Source organism: Harpegnathos saltator, unplaced genomic scaffold (genome assembly GCF_003227715.2).
Source record: "Harpegnathos saltator strain DR-91 unplaced genomic scaffold, Hsal_v8.6 scaffold486, whole genome shotgun sequence".
Classification (NCBI taxonomy): domain Eukaryota; kingdom Metazoa; phylum Arthropoda; class Insecta; order Hymenoptera; family Formicidae; genus Harpegnathos; species Harpegnathos saltator.
This window is the reverse complement of record NW_020230300.1, coordinates 1,254,908-1,281,983: the sequence shown is the minus strand read 5'-3', so window position 1 is coordinate 1,281,983 and position 27,076 is coordinate 1,254,908. Positions and strand designations below refer to the sequence as shown.

Below are 27,076 nucleotides of genomic sequence, written 5' to 3'. Positions count from 1 at the left end.
CTTGGAGGAATCCTCTTGAGGCTATATATAAGAATAAAATTTTCTAAAATTTAGACGATTCCACTTGTTCTGAAATTACTCTTTTTTGGGTGCATGCTATTCACGGTGCTGCAAAATCTCCGTACAACGATGGACGACTGCTCCGTGATTTGTCGAGCATAACGGCGCACGATCAGGAACACGTAACCGTCGCGGAAGAGAACAGTAACTCCAAGTGTTGGGTTTTCTGCTCGAACTGTTGAATTTCCCCTGCGAAATTGATAACCGCACGGAACGTCCGCGCGTCGCCCCACGCCAATGCCAGCTGTTTTCGGAAGAGGAAAAAAATATATAGTTTTCAGATAGCCGGCGCATAGCGAGCGCTAAACAAAACAGATACAAACAGCTACAATCCATAGCGCGATGGTGGCGCATCACGGAAGGGATAACACTCAACTCGTGTTAATCCAATACCTGTGCAAGTGGTTACGATGACGTACCGCTGAACAATCGATACGCATCAGTAGCTTCAGTAACTCGATATCAGCCCACTTTCTGACAGTGACGCAAAACAAAAATGCATTGTTTTCCATTCGTCATTCATCATTTTTTCTTTTTTCCCTTACAAAAACCTAGCGTCAATGCGTGGCGCGCTATTAAGTCACGCGGCCGCGATAATTGCACGAGCACACTCAGGTGTACTTAATTCGTTACTACAACGAGCGTTTCGTCTTTCTTTTTTCCTTTCTCTGTTTCTCTCTCTCTCTCTCTCTCTCTCTCTCTCTCTCTCTCCATTTCTCACGCTGCTGTGGATTATGTCGTAGACGAGATTAGTTGTGAAATGTTTGATATCTATATAAACGCTCAATTATCCGAACACGGAGGAGAGAGAGAGCGAGAGAGAGAGAGAGAGAGAGAGAGAGAGATTGCTTGAATTAATACGACCAAGTGCACGAAGTGAGCCCGATTTGCTGACAGGAACGGAATTTCTCGTTCTCAGAAGAGAGAATTTGCTTCATAAGAACGAGAGATCGATTTTCCTTAGCCGAGACGCGTCCGGTCCGCTTATCGTCAAATTCCTTTTCTCTTTTTTTTTGTTGCGCATGTATTTACACATTACGTTTAGTCGCGCGATCAATTGGTCACTTATTGGTCCACCTACATTATCTGCCGTTGTCTGAGTACTTGATGTCCGGATAGAGACGGAGGAACTCGAAGACAACGCCGTTCGTCCATCCGAAGCCCTCTTGAGCGATGTACTCGCCGCCGCCGCCGCTTTCGCCGGGATGTATCGCGCTGTACTGAAATGAAAACGAGAAAGAAAGGAAACTAATTAGCACGGGTAATCGCTCGTCACCAGACACGAGACAAACTGTCGCAAAGGCAATCAAGACACGCCCTTAGATCGTCGCCGAGAGGTCTCCCTCCGCGACGGCGAGTTAATTTCCGCGCGGAATGCTTATCCTGCGAGGAAACCTAATTTCGTACGATCGCGGCAACTCGGATGAATTTTCGTCAGTTAGTTAGTTACAGCACGCGGCATTTTAGCGACAGTCCGGGTTGCTTTCTCACCCGTCAGATTACGCGAAATGTTCGCCGGCTGAGAGTTCCGCTTTCAAGGTACATAAAAGTACATAAAGATACATAAAAATGTGCGCGTATTGTATGTAAGAAAAGGAATATACAGGATGTCCGGAAAATCCGCCCGTAGTACTTCGTGAAGTAATTCGGAACCGAAAAAGAAGGAAAAAAGTTATAGATTGTCTGGGATTTTTGGAAACGAAACATTATGAAGATTAATCAGATGAAACTGAGAAGAAAAATCATGTACCATTTTGCACATAAGTAACCAAATTTTCAAATTATCAAATTATCAATTTAAAATGCCTCTAGATATAGTCATTTTCAATCATTAATAACTTCACAACTATTGTAATTTTTGCAAAATGGTATATGACTTTTCTTCTCAGTTTAATCTGATTAATCCTCACATTTTTTCGTTTCCAAAAGATCCCGGACACCCTGTATAAACTGTATAAACGTAGAAAATAAATCGTTTCCGAGTTGTAACCACTTTTATGTTAAAACTATCGTAATTCATTTCTGTATTTTTAATTCAAAAATTTTTTTTACATTTTTAAATTTTGTTAAAAATTTTTTATTTTTTTATTTTCTATTATTTTTTTATGTTTATTATATTTCTTTATAGAGTATGGAATAAAAATTTATGGACAAATCAAACAAATTGGCTATGAAAATGTCAAGCCGAATAGAACGATATTCAATTTTAATAACTTTGTAAGCTGGTTAATCAAATGTCGATTGTAATAGCTCGAAAACAGCAAGTAGAAAGTAAGTTTATTTTCAGCTTTGCTTTAAGCCTATAGTCAGAGTTCATTTTCTGTCATTTTTTATTTTTCACTCATTCATTCCAGACAGTTTTCCATAAGTTTCAAATTATTATTTAGCATTATTATTTAGCAAATTATTATTTACCCTTACTTGCCCTTTACTTTAAGATTGTACCTAGTCTTTCTGTAATCAGCAGATCAGTGGATCGTTGAGTTTTAATGAATTAACTGATATACATCTTATGTATAGTCTTGCTCAGAGCGAGGCAACAAGATTATATGCCCAGTTTTTTCCAGTCGATATGCACCGGGAAGAAAGGCTTTCCGAAATGTAGATAGAATCTTGAGAGAATTTGATACATTAAAAAAGAGAACAAGTAAAGGCAGACCTAAAGCAGATCTTGTAATGGAAAAAGAAGTACTTGAACTATTTGAGCGTAACCCTACTACTAATGTTAGAACTGCTTAGGATAAAATTGGAATATCAAAATCAACAATATAAGGTGTCCTATTTTAAATGCTTCAAGCAAATATCTCAAAAAATGTGGAAGATATGGAAAAATGTTTCAAACAATAAATTTTGTTGTTAACTTGTTAACTTATCGACTTTTGAAAATTATCAAATTAACGAAAATCAAAGCGCTATTATAACAATATATTCTTGAGATCAAGTAGAGTAAAAAAAATCTAGTACCACTTTTTCTTCCGACAAACAGCGAGATATCGTAAGTAAAAAATTGAAAAAGTTGCCAAGTTTTCCTCGAATATCTCAAAAATATAAGGCAAATAAAAAAATATTTCAGACGAAAGTTGTTATAATTAATTGGTAGAAAAAGATATAATAAAAATTGGAATTTCTATTTAAGAAAAGTAATTATCAGTCTATCAGAATTTTTCGAAAGTGGCGCCATCTTTAAACAAAATGATATAGTTGTTTTATATTCTTTTTCGAACCATGCAACTTGTGTCTAAAATATTTTTCCGTGTCTTCCATATTTTTCGAAATATTTGCTTTGGGCATTTAAAGTTTATCATAAAAGTGGCTATAACTTGGGAATGACTTATTTCCGGATTTATATTTTTTTCCAGCTTTTTTCCTTCTTTTTGGATCCCGAATAATTTCCGGAAGTATTGCGGGTGATTTTCCAGATATCCTGTATAAAAGTTCGAATATACTAGGTATTTAAAGAAAAGGGTTCAGGACTTTAATAGCAGAGAGTTCTCACAAAATAAGAAAAAAAGTCCTAATAGACATGGCTCGGAAAATTGATATTACGGAGTTCTAAACAATTACTTATTTTAATTAGCTCTCTGCAACTATCCGCTGTTCATGAAGATACTGCTTGGTGAAGCGTGCGTATCATTGAAAATAAAGAAAATAGATGTTTGTTTACACTCCGAGCAAGAGCGAAGAGACCTTTTTTACGAATTTCTTTAAAGCATGTTACTCTCTTTACCGAGAAATGACATAGATGAAAAAATCAGAAAATACAAAAACACCAAAAACAAGTAAGTCACGTGCTTTAATTAAAATAAACAATTGTTTCTTCGTGTTTATCAGGACTTTTTTCCTCCATTTTGTGTCAGTGTTGCACCTATACTCAAAGTCCTGAACCCTTTTCTTAAACACTGTGCATAAACAAATATATGGAATCAATAAAATAAGAATACTCTGCATAAAAAAATATATGAAATCAATAAAATAAGAATACTCTGCATAAAAGAATATATGAAATCAATAAAATAAGAATAAATCGTGATAAGCCCGGGGATATTTCAATTGACCACGGCGTGAGGCACGAATGGAAGAGGAAATCAACGTATTTATATTCATTACTTTTATATCGACGATAAATCATCGCGTCGTTTCGCGTCCGAAGGCGCGCGATCGCCGTTATTACGTATAAGAGTTTCCGACCCGAAAGCGATACGTCATCAATCAGGAGAAAGAGCGGGGACTCTTCGTTATTTCTCCTTACCCTCCTTCCGAGCTTCTGCGACCGGATGTGGGACGCCGAACGGGACAATAAAAGATACTCCGTATCGCAAATCCTTCCCTTTGTCCGCGACAATGCGATTTTCAAATGGTTCCCGCCCTCATCGTACGTGTTACAGGGTCGGGAAACATTTCTACAATTCCGATACGGCGATTGTCGCCTATTTCGCGAGCAGCGTTCTCCTGCAGTTGTGTATCGATTACGTCAGTGACGGCAAAACACGCGGGCGAGATGAGAGAATCCTCGGACCTCTAGACGCTTACGAACCTCCGAAACGTACGTAATTAAAAATCAACGAGGCGCGCTTCAACTGTTTCGCCCGCCGAGATGTGAAATATGTGTGGCAGGTTTCGCCACTTCTCACTAATTAAAGACGTGCTTGTTTTTTATTTTTGACAGACGACACGTGTGTTCGCGGTGAGCTGCGCGTTCGTTTGTAATAAAACAACTATCGCCGCGGGGGGGGGGGGAGAGCGGGGATCGAGTGAAATAAATCGTTCCTATTTATTCGAACGAAAAGGCAAGGCATTCCGGGCAATAGCTAATCTAATGTCCTGGACAAGAAATCGCAACCGTATTGGATTATGACGTCAGAAGCGAGGAAGCGGGAGTAATTCTTTCTTGCGGTGTACTTCCGAATAAACGAGTTTCTCCACGTACGTATCGTTCGCATTTCTTTTCTCCTACTCGGCTCTCTTTCATTAGTAAATGGAAGTGCGATGTAATCTGAATGTTCCCGTCGAAAATAGGCTTCGTGAGAGCTCTCATTAAATAATACAATTATTCATTAATTCACCAAGCAGAGTCGCGGCTCGCGTCTCTCGTGAATTATTACGGACGTTCTCCTCCCGTGTCGTCGATTTTGGAAAAATAAATGAATCCTGTAGCTTTTCCCGACAGAATAGGGAATGTTATAAACGCGGAGACGGAACTTTTCATACAGAGAGAAATTTCAATTTCGACAAGAGTAACAGATCAGTCTATAGACGGAGGAGATACAATTCCAATTTACCGACGCGCTAGATTTCCCCCGCCGAGAAAAAAAATACCTTCGACTCAGGCGTCCCTTCTCATTTTCAGGGGGAGGCAGGCGAAAGGAACCTTGATTGAATCGATCGAGCATGTTTGTTCAGCAAGATGGACCGGCTATTTCCTGCGAGAGCTCGTTAGCAACACTCCGATATCAGCGCGACATGATTCATGCGGACTTTCAAAGCGTGCCGTGAATTTCTTTCCCGTCTTCCCATCTTTCTTGCAAAATTGATAAAAGTGTATGCGCGAGAGCTACCGGCCTCTTTTCTCCCTCCTTTCCTTCCCGCTCTTTCTTTGTTCCTCCTCACAGTACAGCACGTTTCTCGTCGAGATATGTTCGAGCGCGCGAGAACGTCCTGGAAGGACCTTTTCGAAAGCGCGAAGGGTGCGCGGGAAACAAAACAAGACGGATTAGCGCGAGTCCCATGCCGGACGTATTTCCCGGAGGTTTTCGCTCAGCCCCCGGCTCTCTCTCCTCCCCGCGTCCCGGTAGAACAGAAAGGCACGTAGAAGCCACGGCAGGAGGGTTCGAGGGATTTTACCCTCGCGCGCGCATTAGGCGCGTCCAAGCGGCTATCTCTTCCCTCGTATCGCTAGAAATCCGAGAGCCTCCACTGAAATACATATCTCATCGAGTTTCCGTGTCAAGAGAGAACACGAGAAGACACCACGAGCGTTGCCGATACGGGGATGTTTACTCCGCTATAGTGTATCGATACTCTCATCTGCGATGCTAGGTATCTCGGCTATTGGGACTTCAGTCTCGACATCAATCGCGAGCGTCGGTACTTGCTAATGAAAAAGAAAAAAAATGGGGAAGAGTCCCTGAAAAGAAAATGTTACGTTAATATATCCGAGCCGTGTCGAGACTGAACCGCTCTTCTCCGCGATAATCAACATCAGGAGGAACATCAGATTTTGACAAATCACGCGACGTCTGTGTATTTGAAGCATATTTATCGTCATGACGGTGTCGTGTGTGCGCCGGATATATTGCCGTAAGCCCTTTCTTCTGCTAGACCTCGATATTGTTTACTATCAGCAACAGACCCGAGAGCGTGCGTGTATGTCGAAGACAGCTGTCGCGGAGCATTCCTCAGCAAGAGAAACGCCTTCTCTGAAACTTTTTACCTCCGCGGACAATGGAGCGAATGAATAGGATCAGTTGAGCGCAAGAACGGACTTACCTTCTCGAACATCTTGCCGTACTCGTCGTAACCAATGTAATTCGATCTAAGCCATCTACCGGCCAGTTCTCTGGCGAGTTTCATCGCCCTTTCCACTGACGTTTGATGGAGACCTTTGACCAAGAAGGACTGTAATGGCGGCCACGCGTTGGGGAAGTCCCATTGCTCGCCGGTATAGTTCACGGAGGTCGGCGTGCCACCTACGGCGAAACAAGCGAATCGTTTCTAACAGCGTTGTTTCTCTCGCGGGGATCACCTCCCCCCGACTCGAGAAACACCCGGCAGATCAGGGGTGGAAAAATAGCCCACGCCACGTGGAAGCACCCTTTCGCATCACGCGACTACCGTCAACTTTAAATTCAATTCCCGCCGGTCAAGAGACAAACTTCTTCCGGCAATTTGTATGACATTTTGCGATATTTAACGTTTAACAAATTCTAAGTTGGGCTATAAATATTTGGGCAGATGTTATAAATTGCTTTAATAATAATATAACATGTGCGAGCGCGAGAACAAAGTCCCAATTTCGAGAATAAGTAACCAAGATACCGAAAATATCGAAGATATCGAAAATTATCACGTCATCGTGATAATTGCATACTTGGAGATAGATCAGTTGATAATTTTTTCCTAATTATATAAGCAGTAATCTCTCTATCTTAATACAAGTACCGATATTTACGTTATTAATAGTAAGCATTTAATTATTCATGATATTAAATCTAACGGTTAATCCTTTCCGATGAAACTTATATAACCCAGAGCAAAATTTGAAATTGAAATATTCTCTCGCTCTTTTGCGGTTTTAAAGTGTTGACATTTAATTTTTCTAAATGACACATGGATTAGCATTTGATAACCTCAAATAATCAGTAATGTCCACGATGGCTATTAACAAGGAGCATACTCGATATGCGATGCGTTTTGCATTTCATTTAAACAAAAACGCTTCCGAAGCAACTAAAATGATTTATGCTGCTTATGGTGAAAAATGCTGTGACCGATCGCACGTGCTAAAACTGGCTTGAACGTTTTTCAAATGGTGATTTTTATCTTCACGACCGACCACGCCCCGGCTAGCCAAAACAATTTGAAGACGAGGGGTTGCAAAATCTACTGAATGAAAATACGGCACAAACACAACAAGAATTTACGAAAAAACTGGGAGTAAGCCAGAAAGCTATTTGCGATCGTTTACATTGTATGGGAAAGATACAAAAAGAAGAGAAGTGGATCTTACACGAACCAATAACAAAAATCGCTGATTGACCACATGCGTCACTTTGTTCGCTAGATAACAAAAAAAAAGATTTTTTACACAATTTTTTCACACAAAATCGTAACTAGTGGCGAAAAATGGATTATGCATGAAAATCCTAAACGCAAAAAAGCATGGGTAGACCCTGGTCAACAGACAACGTCGAAAATCCAAACATTTCAGAAAAAAGTTCTCTATATGAGGGGGGGGGGGGCCAGACTCGTATATGGTGGGATCAGAAGGGTGTGCTGTATCATGCTCTTGGAACCGGGTGAAACCATTAAAGCAGAGATTCACCAAAAACCGTCGATACATTTGGGCGATGCAATTGAGAAACAAAGGCCATTTACTGGACAAGGCAGCCGTAAAATCATCCTGCTGCACGACAATACTAAACTGCATACAGCAGAAGCCACAAAGGAAACTATTTTATACTTGGGGTAAGAAGAAGAACTCTCACACGTGGCGCATTTTCCAGACTTGGCTCCATCAGATTTTCACTTGATCAGTCAATATAACACGCATTGTCTGATACACATTTTTCGACAGTTGACGCACGAAATATCATCGATGACTTTATAACCTCAAAGCCACCAAGTTTCTATTGTGATTCGAGATTCGGCTATTGCCCGATAAATGGCATAAGGTCATCGATAACAACGGAAAATATTTCATTGATTAATCTTGTTTCGTTGATTCTTAAATAAAAATTGAAAATTGTCGGAAATCGGAAAGAATTAACCAGTAGAACTTATTATATTTAATAACCGATGTGTATGTTATTATGTAGAAAACATAATCTGATCGATTAAAACAAGCTAGAATCTCATTCGTATCGACGACTGAATATTAATAAAAATTTATCCAGGATCGTACCGGATTAAGGCAGTCTGCCGAATCAATTTCACTAAATATATGATATACGAAGGGTCCTAGTTTATACCGCGGTACCTTTCATCCACAACGCCCCTTGATCCTTTGATCAAGTTGAAGTCACTTTTTCGCTGATGAAAATTTTATTGATTGCCACTGTTTTCCCAATCTCGACGCCGCTACCCAATGCTCGCAACACACTTTTAGCCACTTTTTACCATCAGACACGGCAATTGGAGATTGAAACTTTCGTTCTGTACAATATATTTTTTCTTTTTTCATAAAAAATGCTTCCGTTTATACAATTGTGATTTTTACTCTTTCGGATAATTTAAATCTGCTATCATATTACGACGAAAAATCTCGTCTGCCGAAAATAACGTTCCGACAATTGCATCTCGATATTTCAGGCGCGATTTGTAAGGATAAAAATATCCTGTCGTTCGTACATTTCCTGAAGCCGAATACGTTGAAAAATAATTCGTCATGTTTCAAAAATCAACGCTGGTCACGCGCGTAACGGACATCAAGAAAATAATAACAACATTTATTCGCGAGAACTCATTTTGCCGATATTTCGACGAATCACTGTCGTTGGCAGCCACGATTGAAAGTATTTTCTAATAGTCGTCCAATTTTCTCGGGATGCGTACGATGCGGGCAATTCGAGCATCGATAAATCGCGATATTTCACCGTCCCGCCTGGAAATCTCACCCACGTCTATACGTCTCTTCCGTTATGCCATTATTATGAATAATGACACATCATCCGCAGGCACGATTCACTAAGGCTGTTGTCATAAGCGCGCTTATAGTCCAATTATTTCAAAATAAGTTGCTCGATCCCTCCGCAGCTGTTTATGTCTCTTGAAGGAAAAATTAAAAAAAAACATATCCATGACTTTAATTCGTAACGAAAAACTGACGGTCCCACGACGTACAACCCCAACAGTGATACGATATGACAATTAACAATTGAAGTCCAAACTGCCACCATTAAAAAGCTTAGTTTAATTCTTAAAAGCTGTCATCAAGGAAAATCACGTTGACGCTATCATGGATAAAATTTCACCCCAGTATATATCTTTTTGGAAAATTAGAAATCAGAAAAGTCAAACAAATGCAATTAAATATTTTATTATTATTTTATTATTTATATATGAGATGAATGGTACAGAAGTTATTGTTCGCAGTGGATAATTTAACGTTTAATAAGATCAAAACAAGATTGTCGCATGGGGTGAAATATCAGTCATGGTAGCCTGTAAGGGTTAATTACTTTCGACGGTGCTGCTGTTGTCGGGCTTGCAATACCAATTTACTCGGATAACCCACTTGTAGCGTCGTTTACATTCTCTTCACTGCACTCGTATGTTATACTCGTATATAGGATGTTTAGATTCATAGAGGTTTGCTACTTTCGCTGGGTATACATATGTGGTTCTTCTAGCTTCTATGAGCGCGAGATTCGGCGAGATCACTGTTTACTCAGCTCGGAATGACTGACGGGAGAGGGGAGGGGGGAGTTTGCGGGCAACTTTGGCGAGCTTGGGAAAGAAAATGGAAGATAAACGATCGGGCTAACGTTTCTGGGCTGAAGCGGAAGTTGGATGAACCGATCTGCTTTATCATCGATTCGCTCATTAAGCACTGCAAATCGTCGAATGTTTAATTTTTTTTTTTATTCAAGAAAAATCATTTTGTTTCGTCTTTCAACTTGGTCTACTTCAAATTTAATCGTCTCTATACGTGGAGAAAAGTGGCCAAAAGGAATCAGATAGATTACATTTGCACAAGAAAAATTTTTTCCCTTCGAAAGAAAGAAGTTTCAATATACGGAAATTCCTTTTCAAACCAAATCACGCACAAGTGATACAAAAGTGAGAAATTATAAATAAAGTAATTACTTCATGAATAAACGAATAACCAAAATAACCAGATTTACCGGGACACATCCCCGAAGACACCCTCAAACGTAGAAAATGAAAATATTGTGAGAATTATAGACACACAAAAGATCGCGCGCGACTTTTAGATTTCAACACTCACAAACAAGCACACGTTGATTCAGGCTGGAATAACAGCGGTCGATGAAAACTTACCGAAGTACGATTCGACGTTGTTCTTGTCGAGATAAGTAACAGCCTTTTCTGCATATTTGGTTGTCTTCGAGTTATTATAGCTCATCGTATAGAGAGGCGTTAAATTCGACAGGTAGAATGCATTTCTTGATCGTTTGTTTTTTACGTCATAGTCGAGCCAGATTTCTTCCTCCTCATTCCAGAGGATGTTGTCGATAGCAGCCCGATAGTCCTTCGCAATTTGGGCATAAGACCAGACTTTCTGGAATGAGAAAGGGGGAAAATAGCGTCGCCGCAGCGACGGACGTAACGCCGTAATGTCTATGTAAGATAATCGATAACGAGCGAGATTTGAGACGAAGCGACACTGATATCGTGCCACACCTTCACTTATCTGACGACAGCAGAATGATTTCTCACGAATTTCCGCGATCGAAAAGCATTTTGCAATGTACTTCGATATCATTATTTTTACTGGCTATACCGACGAGACTATTTCTGTCGTTGTGGATAATTTAATCGCGCGAAGAAATAATATTGCTCTTTTCCGTTTGAATTATCAAGCTTGCAAGAAAGTCATGTCGTTTCTTTTTCTATGCAAATGAAAAGCGACTTTTCCATTTTACAAAGGGAAAACTTTATTCTGTGATATATTGTGCGTTTAATTCAATGACCTTTTGCCATCTGTTTGGTAGCTTCATGTTTCCGGTCTCATGGAACTTTCGGTTAGAGATGTGCGAATCAAGAATTTTTATGTCGAATCGAATCGAATCGAATCTCAATTTTTTTAATTCGAATTCGAATCGAATCGAATCTACGAAATTTCACTCGAATTCGAATCAAATCGAATGAAATTGAATCGAACCATTAACAAATTTAACATGACTATTAAACATGCAAATAATGATGGAAGATTTTAATATGAAAGGGAGTATCAATATTGTAATATCATCTTAAAGTAAAATATATATTTAAATATTTAAAATAATTTATAATTAAGTTATTAATTATAAATTAAGTTAATTACAAGTTAAGGGGTCAAACATACAGGCCCAGATGGCCCGTTTTGTAGCTGATGCGCGCAAACGCTAAGTATTTGATTCGTATTCGAATCTTCGCAATTCGAAATTTTCGAATTATTCGGATTCGAGTCATAAGGATTCGGATTCGAATTCGAATAGTTCGCATACTCTCTACTTCCGGTCCTTACCGGCGAAAAACTGATTCAAGTACTGCTTGATAGCCTCATCAGAATCGAATTTTTTTCTCTTCAAGGAATTTTGCAAGGAACGAAGTAAACGGTAATTTGATGGCGCAAGGTCAGGCGAATGTGATAGATGTGGTAATATATCCCACTCAAGCTGCAACAATTTCTAGCGGATGACCAACGATGTATGTGGGCCCAGCATTGTCATGGTGAAAGACCTTTGTACCTTTCTTTGTACGATTCTGAGCGCTTCTGCTTGATTGCTTCGTGTAATTTGTCCAATTGACGACCGTTCCGAATCAATCGTTTGATTGCATTTAAGCAGTTCAAATGACGCAACACCTTGTAATCCCACCAAGCAGATAGCAAAATCGTCACGTTTGCTCCACGATCTGTTTCGTTCCACATTGTCGTAAATCCATTTTTTATCACCAGTTCATTCGTTTCAAAAACGAATCGTTTTGCTCACGTTTCAGGAGAGAATCGCTGCTATTGATGCGTTTGGTGAGAAAAATTTCTTTGAGCTCGTGCGGAACGCAAATATCGAATTTGTTGACGTATTCAAGTTATTTTAAATGGTTTTCAACACTCGTATGTGATACGTTTAGCTTTTCAACGATCTCTTGTATCATATAACGGCGGTTGGATTCAATGCTTTTATTTTGTCGTCATCGACCTCAATTGACCGGCCTGATCGTGATGCATCTTTCGCAAAAAAATCTCCTGAACGAAAACGCGGCAAACCAACGCTGACGCTGGCTGGCTCTGTTAAGGATTTCTCACCATATGCAGCACATAACTTTTGACAGGTTTGCACAGCGTTTTTTTCTTTTTTGCAAGTAAAAAAGTAAAATATGGCGGAAATGCTCGTCTCGATTTTCCATTTTTAACTCAATGCCAAACGAACAATTCGTTACCGAATGACGCGGTTTTCTTTTAAGAAAAGCTCAAAGCGTCAGCTGTCAAATGATATAAAAGTTGCAGGATTTGGAGTGAAGTCAGTTGCGTTTAATGACACGTAAAGCCAGCTATCCGTGAGAAACGACTTTGTTGCCAACCTGATATCGTAGTGAATATCGTGGAATTGCAATTTATACGCGGTTTACATCCGTCGCTATAAACCATAAAAGTTCGAAATCGCCCAGTAAGTAAGGATTAAACAAATATAAGTGTGCATCGTGCGTTCTTATTCTCGAAAGAGTATTACCACAGCAATAAACATCGCGCGACTCAGCGGCGCGGCTATTATGCGCGTTTGAAAAACGATCCAGACGGAAAGTTCAGCAAGAGGCTTACCTCGGTGTTACCCAGGATAATATGGAAGAAGGCGAGCAATCTGGCGTTTCGCTCTAATATCGCATTCAAATCGACGGGTATAATGTTGCTCGTGGAGACGTTGACGAGACTGAGCTTGGCATTCTCGTTGGTTACGACGCCCCATCTGTAAGAGAAGTCCCAGCCACTCTCCGCCGCGGCTTTCAGCTCGTTGTAAAGCTCCTCTCGCTTCTGCTCCGGCAGTTGCGCGGCCAATTGGTAATCCTCCCTACGAGAAAACGTACGCGCTCTTGCGTGTTGGTCCTTCGTAATTAGCGCGATGATCGAGGACCTCCCTTAATGATCGACGCGAGCGTCCTGGTGGAAAGTTTCCGCACTCACGAGAAAACTAATGACACGCCCCGATGTCAGGTTAAAAAAAGATATTCCTCGATAAATCTTTCGCGGACACGAGGAAAGCGACAGATTCATTATTTCGTGAAGACGCAGCTTCGTGAAAATGAATTTTTCGGAATTTTTTCTCCTCGGGAAGAGACGAGTTTTTTGTAGAAAAGTCCACTGTAGCGTCGTATCGAAAGCGATCGTTGCATTATGCTTCACATGAAGCATAATCGGACAGGTATTCATTTAACCCTTTAACGCCTGCTGGTAACTATAATTACCAGAAACGCATTTAAGAATCCATAACTTGGTCGAAAAAGGAGATATTTTCGTTTTCTTTACATCACTGTAAAGGTGAATTCTTCTTCTAAAAAATGGTATATAGATTGTATGTAGATTCGGTTTAGTCTGTTTTTAGCTCAGCTTTAATGATATGTTTTGTCAAATTCTAAGTATAGGCATAGTTAGCATTGTTACTGACATCTAGAAGTGCACCATAAATGAATAGATTGGTATCTGTTATAATTTTATACATTTGGAAGCTTCCTCAGATGCAAAATGTGAAATTAAAAGAATACAGAAATTCAAAACGGCGAATCCAATATGACGGACACGAAAATCAAGAAATCAACCTATTTTCGTGAAACCTAGTGACCTACAGTTTTTTATACGGCGAAAAATGAAGGGACGATCGACCATCTAAATGGTGATCTACAAGATATTCTTCTGAAATAGTAAGCTTGACGCTCTGAATGATAAACTTCACTCACAAATATAGTAAAGTTTCAACTCAAAAATGTCAAGCTGACTATTAGAGTTATGTCGTATAGATTCATTACCCTTCATTTCTCTCTGTATAGGTTGCTCATTTCGTATATGATTTTAGGATCCAAGTCATATTTACCAATAAACAACGAACAAACGATAAAAAAGACCAATATAAAATTCTGATATTTTTTTTGGTTATCACTACTTATAGTCTCAGTTCAAAAAGACTCGAATTTTATTCACTTAAAACACTTATAAAAAAGTCGGGCGTTAAAGGGTTAAAAATATATGTGTACGTGTATGTATCTGTGATTCTACAGATTCTACGGACGCAGATTGCTATTTTTCACGCAGAAAATCTTGCCTAGTTCTTTTGCACGACGGAACTACAGCCGGACGAAACGGATAGCCAAACAGATTCTCCTTGAATATTTCGCTGCATGAAGTTATATCTTGACAGCTCAATCGTATCTCTTCTGAGGGAAACTTACTTGTAACTCTCGGGTCGCGGACCACTGCTGTTTACCACGTAACGTGCCATCCTGTAAGTCTGACCGTTCTTCGTTACGTTCACTGTCTTCTGGTTTTGCCAGTATTCAAACTCGGTCTCGAGGAGGGCTATGTTTTTGCTCAGGAAGTCGATGTCGTGCGTAAATTCATAGTATTTTGCGACCTGCCGGACAAGAGGAGCATTTTCGTCAGAAACAAATGGACTCCGAATCTCTCTCAAGGAACTGTTCAAAGGAGCAGCATTTATTCGAAGAGAGAAACTCGTTAACAGCGGGATACCCGTGCCCGCTCGTGCCCGGGGTGGGGGGGGGGGTGTTTCGCCGGCACGAAACAAGCCTCTTATCGGCCAGATCTACATACCATAGGTATTAACAGAGGTGGTTGGCTTCTCGAGAGGTAATAAACTCTGCCGCCGTTCGGAACGAAACCGTATCTCTCCACCATCGACAGGAAATTTTCGATTATCCCCTTAGCGGTGAGGTGCATGTCGCATAACAACAGCCCCTCGATTATCCAATAGCTGTCCCAGTAATAAAACTCTGAAAGCAAGATTTTAACTCTTCGCTTCCTTGCGAAACATATTTCTTTTCCTCTTTGCTCCTTCCCCACTGCGTACTCTCGAGAGAGAACGCGAATGGTTGAAAAATATATCGAATCCGGCTCTTAAATCTAAAATTGACTTGGATTTGTGTTCATATTTATAATAGATTTTGAGAGAATTAGTACGTCACATTAATAAGTCCTCACACAAATAAATACTATACAGACAGGAAGTGCGTTTGTAGAAATATTTGATATTTGATACGTGACAGGTATTATAAAAATTCTTATAGTTGTCTGACTTCTGTAAACGTGAGCATAAGTATAAGTGAAGGAGACTTTGTCGCTGATAACAGGAGTCCATAAATATACGCAAGTTATCGCAAAACTATTAAGTATAATCTTGCAGTCAATAAATATTATATTATTTACACGAGCGTAACTTTACTTAAATGTTTGTGATCTCCTTCTGTAATTCTGAGCAAATTATACGTAGAACTCGCGAAAAATTATGCGATACGAAATATAAAATAGTCGAGCTTCAAGCTTGCTTTTTTGAAATTTGTTGAAATTCAGGTGAAAAGGTCGGGTTTCGCGAATGCTTTTAAGATTGATTAAATTTACTAAACTTTGTTAAAATTCGCTCGCGAAATAGCGACGAACATTTTTACGGATATAATTAAGCCAAATGATCATTCAATTGAGCAGATTGAAATGACCGATGGATTGAATTATCTCTAGGACGACTATTATATTGGCTTTAATAATGAAATCTCCTCCGCATAGAAGAGTACCTTTAAACCGTCCTCCGGGAATGATAAAAGTGTTATTCACGGAAATCAGGCTATGCCGCTGCGGATGCGCCGTCACGTTGCTCTTCATGTTTCTCGCCAGCTTTCTCCAAATGTTGTTCAAATTTTTCGCCCACTCACGGAAGACGGGATCGTGAATGGATTTCAAGATGGAGGGATTTTCTTTCCAGTCGGATAACGTTGCATTTTCTAGTTCATCCTCCGTAGCAAAATTCTCCCGGACGAATCTATTTATATCTGTGCGGGTTGGCTTGTTGTTGGTAGACTTCATCAAAGTGTTAAAGCTACAAAAAAATCGAATCATATTAAACGCGCATCTGCTATTTTGGCTCGGTAAATTATTTTCGATAATTTATTCAGTCGGAAAATAAAATACAAAATTTTATACGATGGCGGATAAAAGTAACAGAATATTATCTTTTAATCTCGTAATATTTTCATGCGCGCGAGGAGAGGAAATAGGTATGGTAAATTAAAGAGAGAGGACCATCGTACATACTTTCCATTCTGTTCTCTTCTATAGATCTTTTCTGTAAATTTTTATTCGAGCATCAAGTTCCTGCAAAACTTTATTCAAAAATAATGATGAAGGTTATTATATATTTCATACATACATTAATTAAATATACACAAATCCCATTTTAAATCTCGAAAAATATGGAAGATACGGAAAAATGTTTCAGATAAAAGTTATATGGTTTCAAAGAGGATATAAAACAACTATATTAGTTTGTTTATAGATGGCGCCATTTTCGAGATATTCACTGATCATTACTTTTCTTAAATGGAAATCGTAATTTTCTATCATATCATCTTTTTCTGCCAATTAATTTTAACAACTTTTGTTTGAAACATATTTTTATTTGCCTAATATTTTTTGAGATGTTTAAGAAAAGCTTGATAACTTTTTCAATATTTAACTTACGATGTCTCTCTGACTATTTATCGAAAGAAAAAATGGTAAAGTAAAAGTATCGACTTTTGGAAATTTCAAAATCATCAAATTAACAAAGGGTTAGAGCGCTTTTGTAACAATATATTCTTGAGATCAAGTAGAATAAAAAAGTCTACCACTATTACTTCTTCTTCCGACAAATAGTTAGCGAGATATCGTAAATTAAACATTGAAAAAGTTACTAAATTTTCCTTAAATATCCCAAAAAATAAAAAAATGTTTCAGACAAAAGTTAATTGATTAAATCAAATTAATTGGTAGAAAAAGGTGATATAATGAAAATTGGGATTTCCATTCAAGAAAAGGAATGATTGATGACGAGGGAATATCTCGAAAGTGGCGCCATCTGCAAACAAAATGATATAATTTTGTTTTATATCCCTCTTGAAACCATACAACTTTTGTCTGAAATATTTTTCTCTACGACTGTTTTCTGCAAAATTACGAGGGGTAATAGATTAAAATCCAACATCCTGTATATTGATTTTTGATCTTTTGCATATTTCCTCTTGTACATATGCATTAACCATTTTAAATAGGCCATTGATTCATATCACATGCGTCATTTCGAAATTTACATTTTTCAAGTGTAATAAAGTGCATTATTTGATTTTTAAGATATCGACACCGTTCAATCTAAGCTAACTTAGTTTTGTCACAAACACACTTCTCTGATGTATATGTGACTTTGCTTTTAGGAAGTAGAGGTATGTGTATTTGTGTGCTTTCAGTTGCCGTGACGCGATTAAAGCTCCTTTCACATCGGAGACCACGGAATTTGATTAGGCAACGGTGAAGGTAGCCTAAAGTGACACCCTCGTGCTTCCCTATCCAAGCCAAATGACGTGTTTACGTATCAGAAGATTGAGCGCCAGGCAGGCGCTACGCTAAATTATGGATCTTTATTTTCTCATCTTTGAATGATTCCGTTACTGCTCCCCTTGGTGATTCACTTCGTTAGCTAAACCCGAGAAAATATCATATTCTGAGACTCTCTGAGAAGGAATTATTTTTTTCGCATATATATTTTGATGATATATTCCAATGTTATTTTAAATTGCAAAGAGTATATTATATACATATACACATATACGTACACCCGAAACCGTCGAAATTATCCTGAACATTCTAAAAATAGGTTAAGGGAAGAGAGAGAAACATTTTAAAATTAATTTACCTCGCAAAAAAGCTGCTTCTCCAAACGATATATTAAAATACCACGCTATCACAAAGTTTACTTTTCGCTCCACGAGGAATGATAGCAATTCGTTTAAACGATAAAAAATTGTTGAAAACTGAGTATTTGGTGTGATACGCATCGGAAAATACCGTAAAATTTTCGCGGGGTAATATTTATTCGCTTTGTCAGAGAATATATACGTTGATGCTATTTTTTGCCACATAACTTTACTCTCAAGAGCTTGAACTTATTTCTCCCGGAGATATAAAGATTGCGTCCTAGATCATTCTTCATAAAGCGGAGAGCAAAACGTTTCACAAGTACAAAACGAAGATTACTCCGCGCAGTTGTACAAAATACGGCAATAAAACAGACTAAATACGTCGAGAGAGAGAGAGAGAGAGAGAGAGAGAGAGAGAGAGAGAGAGAGAGAAAGAGAGAGAGAGAAAGAGAAAAATAGCAATTTTACAACGAAGGTGGACTCACCCAAGCTCGTTTCACTCTTGGAAGAGGTAAGATATTACATTTTCGTAACTCAACTCTCGTCCCTGTGTATTATGAAGGATATCAACTTACTGGTCAACAGTTACATCCGGATCCTGAAGCTGGGGAAGGTCTACGAAGGTTTTGCTGTCGTTGAAAATCCCAGAACGTTGCACCATATCCAATAGCGGGCCTATGCAATAAACCTCGCTGAAAAATCATAAAAAAGCAGCGTAAGCGGAAAAGTGCAAATATATCACAAATTATGTCGCACTATAAATAATTCATTCGTTCGATACATTTTTGTGCATATACTCGTATTACGCGATATGGAATGCCCGATAAGAGAGCAACGTTAAACTGACACAATTTGTCGAACACACTCGCTACAATACAGTTATACCGTTAGCCGGTGAACATCGGCAAATTAAAAATGTCGTTGTCATTGGAAATGACAATTGGCGAGAAAACATATATTATATACGGGAAGTTTCAAATTGTTGCGTGTATCAATATTGCCGCTTTACGGATTAAACGGATAATGAGATAGTCACAGATTAATAAGATGGGAATTATTCGTATCTCAACAATGCAATTTAATGCATTGCCGAGTAATTTAGTATTCGAGTTTAAAGAACCTCGGTTAATTAAGTCCAAAGAACGTTAATGAGCGTCAAAATTTTGTTTTCCAGAGACTCGCACAGACTCTCGTCACCGTATGCGCTTCATTAGCGTGGAAATACTTGACATTTCAATGCGGTTTGTGCTTATATTTTTGCCTGGAATGCAGAAATTAAGTAAACGAGTACATTTCGAACAAAACTGTAAATTAAATATCAGCCCGAGCGATCGTGTGATAAGATGAAGATGATTAAATTTCCATGTACGATTCAATGACGAAATTGAAACGTTAACTTTTTTAACTTCATTGGAACGTTTCGAATCAGGACTTAACGCCATGGAATATTTCATTTCACCTCAAAGACGAGACAAACGGCGCTTATTTAGAAAAATGTACAACATTCTTCTTCAAAAGGAGATATAACGTTTCAAAACAATTATTTCATAACATTAAATTTCACTCGTAAGAAACTTAGCGAACAAATAAAAAAGAGAACTTTTACTCACATATTTCAAAAACTTTCTCCCAAAGGGAATTTTAATGTTAAGGGGATGAAACAAATAAGTGGCTTCTTGCAAAGTTTTCGCTAAAAAAGGAACCAAATGGAATTCGCTGTATAATCCGCAGTTAAAAAGGACATCCGCTAAATCTGGGTCGTTCTTACATTTCGTCTTTTCGTCTGCTCTTTACGAAACTTTTTCCATCAGTCGTTTTATCTTACAATATCAAATGTCGATATTTTCCAACGATGACAGGGAGATCTGTCCCGGCGACCGTGATATCTGAGTTTTGAGAGAGAGAGAGAGAGAGAGAGAGAGAGAGAGAAACGGTGATTTTAAGTGAAACTCGGACAAGCCTGTTATTTTTCCTCAACAACCATGTCGACATCGGCCACGTCGGCACGATGCGAATCTACGCTTCCGGAGATCGACGGGGCATAAAATCAAGTAAGAAAGTTGCATGCTTTGAGAGCGGAACGGGAAGCAGCTCGCAGCATCCTTCATTGCGTGATTCATTGTTTCCTAGTCAGCTCGGGACAGTCGGAGCGTGATGATGAGCGTTTTGTTTTCATTTCCAAGAAATCCCGTTGATGCACGGGGTGGAATTGCACCTCAGTTTTACGAGCTCTCCCGTTTCTTTCTTTCCTTGAAAATCCGAAACCACGAGAACCACGAGACTACAAGGAAACGCAATGAGAAACCGCGGGTTAATGAGTTCGGTCGATCTAAGACCTGAGAATCTGACATAACCGGTGACGGTGGAATGTTAATACGTTCCAAGTTTAAGAGACTCTCAAATTCCTCGATCTCTCCTAACACGGAGAGATCTCCTAACGTGGAGAGAAGCTCCTTAATATTCGGCAATCGAACAATCGAGATGCGATACGAAAGTGGAAATTTTTAAGAGAGACAAGCCGATTACTTGTATAAAACTAAAACAAAGGTGTTGACCTTTAAAGCACTAGAGAGAGAATATTTGGCGAATATTTGCCAACATTGGAATAATTTATGACATAGCGGGCCTATACATATTTATACAGAATGATTCACACCGTGAAGTTTCACGATCCGATTGTTAGATACAGCGACTAAATTCTTCTTCGCTATTTCGCAACTCGTCGGAATTTTTTATGAAACCGCGTGTCCGAGGTCTTTAGCAGAATGTGATCCTCTAATATATTTTCAATTTGTTTGAAAAAATAATATATGAATTTTTTAGTTCTTTATATTCCGATTAAAAATTAATATGCATCATGCTGCGTTCCCTAAATTACAGCGAAATACATGAAAGTACTTTAAATAAAGATAATCCGTTTTTCTTCTATGAGGTGAAACGGCAATAATATACGAATTTTTTATTTAATAAAATAATATATAAATTTTTTAGTTCTTTTGTATTTCTATTAAAAATTAATATGCATCGTACCACATTTCCTAAACTGCTTTCCAATCTATTTTCCTTTCATGAGGTGGAATAATAATCATATATAAATATATAAATGTTTTGTTTGACGAAATAATATATGAATTTTTTGGTTCTTTATATTCCTATTAAAAATTAATATGCGTTGTATTACATTTCCTAAATTACAGTGAAATACACGAAAGTACTTCAAATAAGGATAATCTATTTTCCTTTCATAATGTTGAACTGTAATAATATATGAATTTTTTTGTTTGACGAAATAATACATGAATTCTTTATATTCCTATTAAAAATTAATATGCGTCGTATTACATTTCCTAAATTATAGCGAAATATAGGAAAGTATTGTATTTCAAATAAGAATAATCCGTTTTTCTTTCATGGGGTGAAACGGTAATAATATATTGGGTGAGTGCAAAAGTTCGTGCGGAGTTTCAATAGATGGAGTTATAAGCGTCGTAAAGTGTTGTCATTAATACTTCCATCTACATATTATATAACGTTGGAAAGGTGACGTCTTCAGCTGTTATTAAAAAAAAATCATTTGTTTTCATACAAACTGCTTCGAGAAATATCACTTTAAAAATGAGTATCGATAAGGTGCATTTACGGCATGTTATGTTTTACGAGTTTCGGAAGGGAATAAACGTTGCCGCAGCCGTAAAAAACATTCAGGATGTTTATCAGGATGAAGCACCAGCTTCGAACTGTGGAAAAATGGTTTGCTAAATTTCGGCGCGGAGAATTTAACCTTGAAGACGAGCCACGCTCTGGTCGACCTTCTGACATTGATGACGATGTTTTGCGTACTTTAGTGCTCAATAATCCGCGAATTTCAACAGAAGAAGTTGCTACAGCACTAAACGTTGACCGATCAACCGCTTTTCGGCGTTTAAAAAAGATGGGATTCGATTTGAAGCTCGATATATGGGTGCCCCATTTGCTGACCGAGAAGAACAAAATCAAGCGAATTTCTTTACTCGGGCGGCTCAATAACGAGTCGTTTTTGGATCGACTAGTGACGGGCGATGAGAAATGGGTCCTCTACAACAATGTTCAGCGCAAACGGACATGGAAACAATCAGGTGAGCATGGTGACGCAATGCCAAAGGCCAGTTTGCACCCGATGAAGGTGATGCTCTCTGTTTGGTGGGATTGCAAGGGCATAATCTATTTCGAGCTTCTCCCCGCTGGCGAAACGATTGATTCGGACAAGTACTGTCGCCAATTAACCAATCTGAATCGAGAAATAAAAGAGAAACGTCCGATTTTGTCAAATCGCAAGGGAGTCGTCTTTCATCACGACAACGCCAGACCACACGTTTCGAAAAAGACGCTGCGCAAACTGAAGAGCCTGAAATGAGATGTCTTAACGCATCCACCGTATTCTCCTGATATCGCACCATCTGACTATCACTTGTTCCGGTCATTGCAAAATTATTTAAATGGAAAAAACTTTGACTCTTTGGAGGCCTTAAAAAACGGCGTCTCTTCGTTCTTCGAATCTAAACCGCGCAGTTTTTATGATCGAGGCATCCGTATGCTGCCAGAACGTTGGGAAAAGATTATAGAAAACGATGGAGAATATATCATTGATTGAATAAAGATTTTTGTTTGCCTAATCACTGTGTGACTTTTACTCACAAACTCCGCACGAACTTTTGCACTCACCCGATACAAACTTTTTTGTTTGACGAAATAATATATGAATTTTTGGTTCTTTATATTCCTATTAAAAATTAATATGCGCCGTATTACATTTTCTAAATTACAGCGAAATACAGGAAAGTATTTCAAATAAGGATAATCTATTTTCCTTTCATAATGTTGAACTGTAATAATAAATGAATTTTTTTTGTTTGACGAAATAATATATGAATTTTTTAATTCTTTATACTCCTATTAAAAATTAATATGCATCGTATTACATTTCCTAAATTACTGCGAAATACAGGAAAGTATTGTACTTCAAATAAGGATAATCCGTTTTTCTTTCATGGGGTGAAACGGTAATAATATACAAACTTTTTTGTTTAACGAAATAATATATGAATTTTTTAGTTCTTTATGTTCCTATTAAAAATTAATATGCATCGTATTACATTTTCTAAATTACAGCGAAATACAGAAAAGTATTTCAAATAAGGATAATCTGTTTTCCTTTCATGAGATGGAACAGTACGACGACGTGTCGTGTCGATGGCTGTAAGAAGAGGCAGCGATAGTAGGATCTCGACGGATTAAAGGATAGGGAGAATCGGGGGAGAAAAATCTACTGATCCGAAACTGTAAAGATACTTCCCGTGAGTGGAATGCCGATCGTTCTCGCCGTCTCAAAGGATAGAGCACGATCAATGAATATGTCACATTCCCCGACACGAGTAGATAAATAATAGAGGAGCGATTGATAAGCGACGAGGAGAGATCTCAAATATCATATGAAATTCTCGCGAGTCGGCAAGTTCCACTTTTGAATCGAGCAACTTGATATCGCTGAAAGAAGCTCGCGACTCCCTTCTCCATTAAATTTTCCTTCTCTGCTATGAACATTCAATCTTATCAAGATCGGGGGAAGGGGAGGGGGGAGTAAACGTGTGAATCTCGTTCTTTTAATCGAGTTCTTTTTTCCTACTCGTACGAAAGAGCAAATCCTCTTGAAAGCGGATTTGGAATTAAAAGCTAAATAAAATAACGCATTATTACGGCGTACAAGGGATAGCAGTTGTTAATTAGCCGCGATTTAAATAAGCCATCAGCAACGTGTTTATTTTGACTCAAAGGCAGTGGAACGAGAACTTCGGCCACTAATGATTCTCAAGCGAGGTCCATTTGTTGTAACCGATGAAATTGATGACGCGCACAGCGCACGTCCAGCAAGCCGACGCAAGCGAACGTTATCAATCAGTTCAGCAGCAGATAAGCCGTTATCGTCGCTCACTCAAATTTCCGGAATGTCTCGTTAATGATCTGCACAACTAGTACGCAGCAGCAATCGGTACGAAGCAGCAGAGCGCATGATCGTTGCGGAGAGTAATGGTAAAGCGATTGTGCATTAAAATGCACGCACGCGTGTGTTAACTTCACGTATCCGAGAGCGCGATTTTCGAACTTGCCGTCGCGACAAGCTGAAACTTCATTCCAGTGCGCGGAGATGACTCAGAATTCCTCGCATCATCGAGCTTCTTTATCAGTTCTTATCGGATATCGATTTTTCATCGCTACACTTTTCGCTTCGCGCATTGCGTCTAAAATTCATCCCCGATCCGACGTGTAGGATTTCGCGGTCCCGGAAGATCCGGGCTCCTCGAGCTCCTCGAGTATTCCCATTCAAAAGCCGTAAAATAAGATGCACATCTGTGTCGCTTTCATTTGAGAAAGAACTCGCGGCTCTTTCTTTTTCTACTCGTACGAAAGAGCAAATCCTCTTGAAAACGGAGTTGGAATTAAAAGCTAAATAAAATAACGCATTATTACGGCGTACAAGGGACAGCAGTTGTTAATTAGCCGCGATTTAAATAAGCCATCAGCAACGTGTTTATCCGTTTATTTTCATTACGAGGTTATGCTATGTTTACTGACACAATGGTTGCAGAATACTGTTGCCGCTACGCTGATACAATACGAGCAACGAATTGCCTTGGGCGAATTCAAATAGTAAGCATACCTCGAGAAGAAAGAGATTACGCAAACATCAGCCACCCATTCTAGCAGCAAGCATAGCTACCGTGCTTGCTTCATGTGTGACTCGCTGATAAAGCGAGTGTTTGTGCATCTGTGCTTTGCAATATATTTTTAATTCGATAGGACACAAATATTGCCACACACATGGGAGACATCCTGTATGCGTACGAATTTCATCGCGTCAATGACAACAGACGATTCGAAGAGACGCATCAGTGAGAGAAGTGGGCTAACATTCCTCGAGAAGTTATCTTCCACCCCGATGTGATGAATATTTCAGCGAGGAGCGTTGTTACGTCCTCGAGACAATGGCGAAAGTTTCGAACGCCTACCGTGCGGAAAGAAAAAAAAACCTGACTGTCACTGAACGACGATGGATCGTTAAAATAGTCCGAGCGACTGTACAAACTCCACTTGCGTCGAGAGATTGTTTCGCTTGTCGGGCTCCTGTTGCATTCGCATTTGTTCCGTCGCCATAAAAATGGCAAGATGACTTTCTCTCGAAGGATCATGACATTAAAGAAGAAAAGATCGCCCGTACGAGCACGGTTATTAAAAGTTGCCGCGACGGGAAAGGGAATTGTCTGAAGGGGAAGAGTTATGGAAGTCGTCTGGCCGACGGTATGCCTCATAAGTGGTCGAAATGAAAATCACCCTGTGTGTGTGTGAAAGGTGAAAGTTATTGGAAAATCAAGCACGAGCAACGAACGATTGAAGTGTTGAGAGTCAAACACGGGTCGATCATGAGACGCGGGAGAACTTCACAGACTTCATAAACTCGGCACTCCTCGGTCATGCTCATGGATGAGGAATGGAGATGACACTGTAGGACCATCGCGTTGCAGTTAAGAGGAATCGAGATGACCCAGAAACGATCATGAAGCTACACACACACACACACACACACAGAGATAATGATTCGTAAACTTGACCTTCATTGAAGTTTACGCGAGACGAGGCGCGAAGGAGACGAGAGAGCGCGCCTCTCGCGAAGCTCGCTGGTGTACTTTCACTCACCTGACGCAGAGATCCTTCGGCCCGGAGGTGGCACGGACGACATACCCGATGGAGGCCGCCTCGCTCAAGGCGATCGCGCAGGAAACAACAAAGACAACTAAGACAGCCATGCCTGCGATTCGACTGGACGCGGCTAACTCTCGAATAAAGAAGTAAGCGAACTCGAGCGTCGATCGCGCGTGCGAGCAAGTTCGTCGATCGTGAAAGCCGATCGGGTGAGCGCGCGCGCGCGCGCGCGTGATCGATGTCGCTGAAAAATCGGTCGAGTTCTTGCCCTCGGTGCGTGTCTCGGTCGTTATAACCGCGCAAACTAGCGGTTATATCTGCCTCGTGCTCGCGCGCACGCTCGTCGATAAGGCTATTCTGCGAGTGGGTGCTTTTCCCTGATTGGCCGCTGATTATCCGCATCGCAAGTGTCATGCAAATTTTGGAAGAAAAGAGCGCCACGCCGGCCACGTCACGGTGGGTCGCCGCTTACTCAGGTGAACGATAAACAGCCAATGCGCGTGAGACTGCTAACGACGAAGAAATGTAGTTCAAGGAAAGAAAACGATGCGATCGTCGCGAGAAGATAGCATCGCGCGTTGTATCGTAAAACATATGTTTGTGTTGTTGAGTCCCGAGACGCAGCACTTACGAAGACTTACGGAAGACTGTGCCCCTTAGTGGCCGCAATTAGTCCCGAATGCGCGGAAACGGTTTCATCCCGCTCGCAGAGCCCCGTTCAGTCCCAACGCTCTCTTCAGAGCGCTTCTCTTCGCTTTGGTCTCTCACTTCAAATTTGCCTCATAAATAGAGAACGGAAACTGTTTTTTTTTCTTTTTTTACAGACACTTACTCTGACTTACGTTGATTGATTGGGGGATACCGCGCCGTGTCCGAAAAAGGTCAAGCCGGTAATTTCTAAGAGATTCCAAAGTTATACGAGGTATTGAATACGCGATGTAAGCTTGACAGGTCA

General features: G+C 39.5%; 1 protein-coding gene across 2 annotated transcripts; it reads right to left on the bottom strand.

The window, feature by feature from the left end:
• Positions 1–26,436, bottom strand: LOC105186054 (trehalase). Of its 2 annotated transcripts, XM_025302360.1 has the most exons (10): positions 26,116–26,436; positions 18,963–19,079; positions 16,234–16,535; positions 15,260–15,438; positions 14,881–15,062; positions 13,262–13,508; positions 10,780–11,020; positions 6,547–6,746; positions 1,142–1,280; positions 1–304 (listed from the first exon to the last, which is right to left on the bottom strand). In XM_025302360.1, the coding sequence occupies exons 1-9, from the start codon at positions 26,223–26,225 to the stop codon at positions 1,143–1,145; spliced, it is 1,716 nt and encodes a 571-aa protein (XP_025158145.1). In that variant the 5' UTR covers positions 26,226–26,436; the 3' UTR covers positions 1–304; position 1,142. The 2 variants fall into 2 exon arrangements, with proteins under 2 accessions (XP_025158145.1, XP_011144292.1); XM_011145990.2 differs by lacking the exon at positions 1–304 and having other exon boundaries at positions 726–1,280; positions 26,116–26,435.
• Positions 26,437–27,076: the final 640 nt, after the last annotated feature.

What these genes read in the sequence shown, in the direction of transcription:
- LOC105186054 (XM_025302360.1), bottom strand. Translation starts at nt 26,225, where the DNA reads ATGGCTGTCTTAGTTGTCTTTGTTGTTTCCTGCGCGATCGCCTTGAGC. An exon ending in CCGAAGGATCTCTGCGTCAG is followed by an intron (nt 19,080 to 26,115) that starts GTGAGTGAAAGT and finishes ATGATTTTTCAG; the next exon opens with CGAGGTTTATTGCATAGGCC. An exon ending in CACCTCTGTTAATACCTATG is followed by an intron (nt 15,063 to 15,259) that starts GTATGTAGATCT and finishes CTTGTCCGGCAG; the next exon opens with GTCGCAAAATACTATGAATT.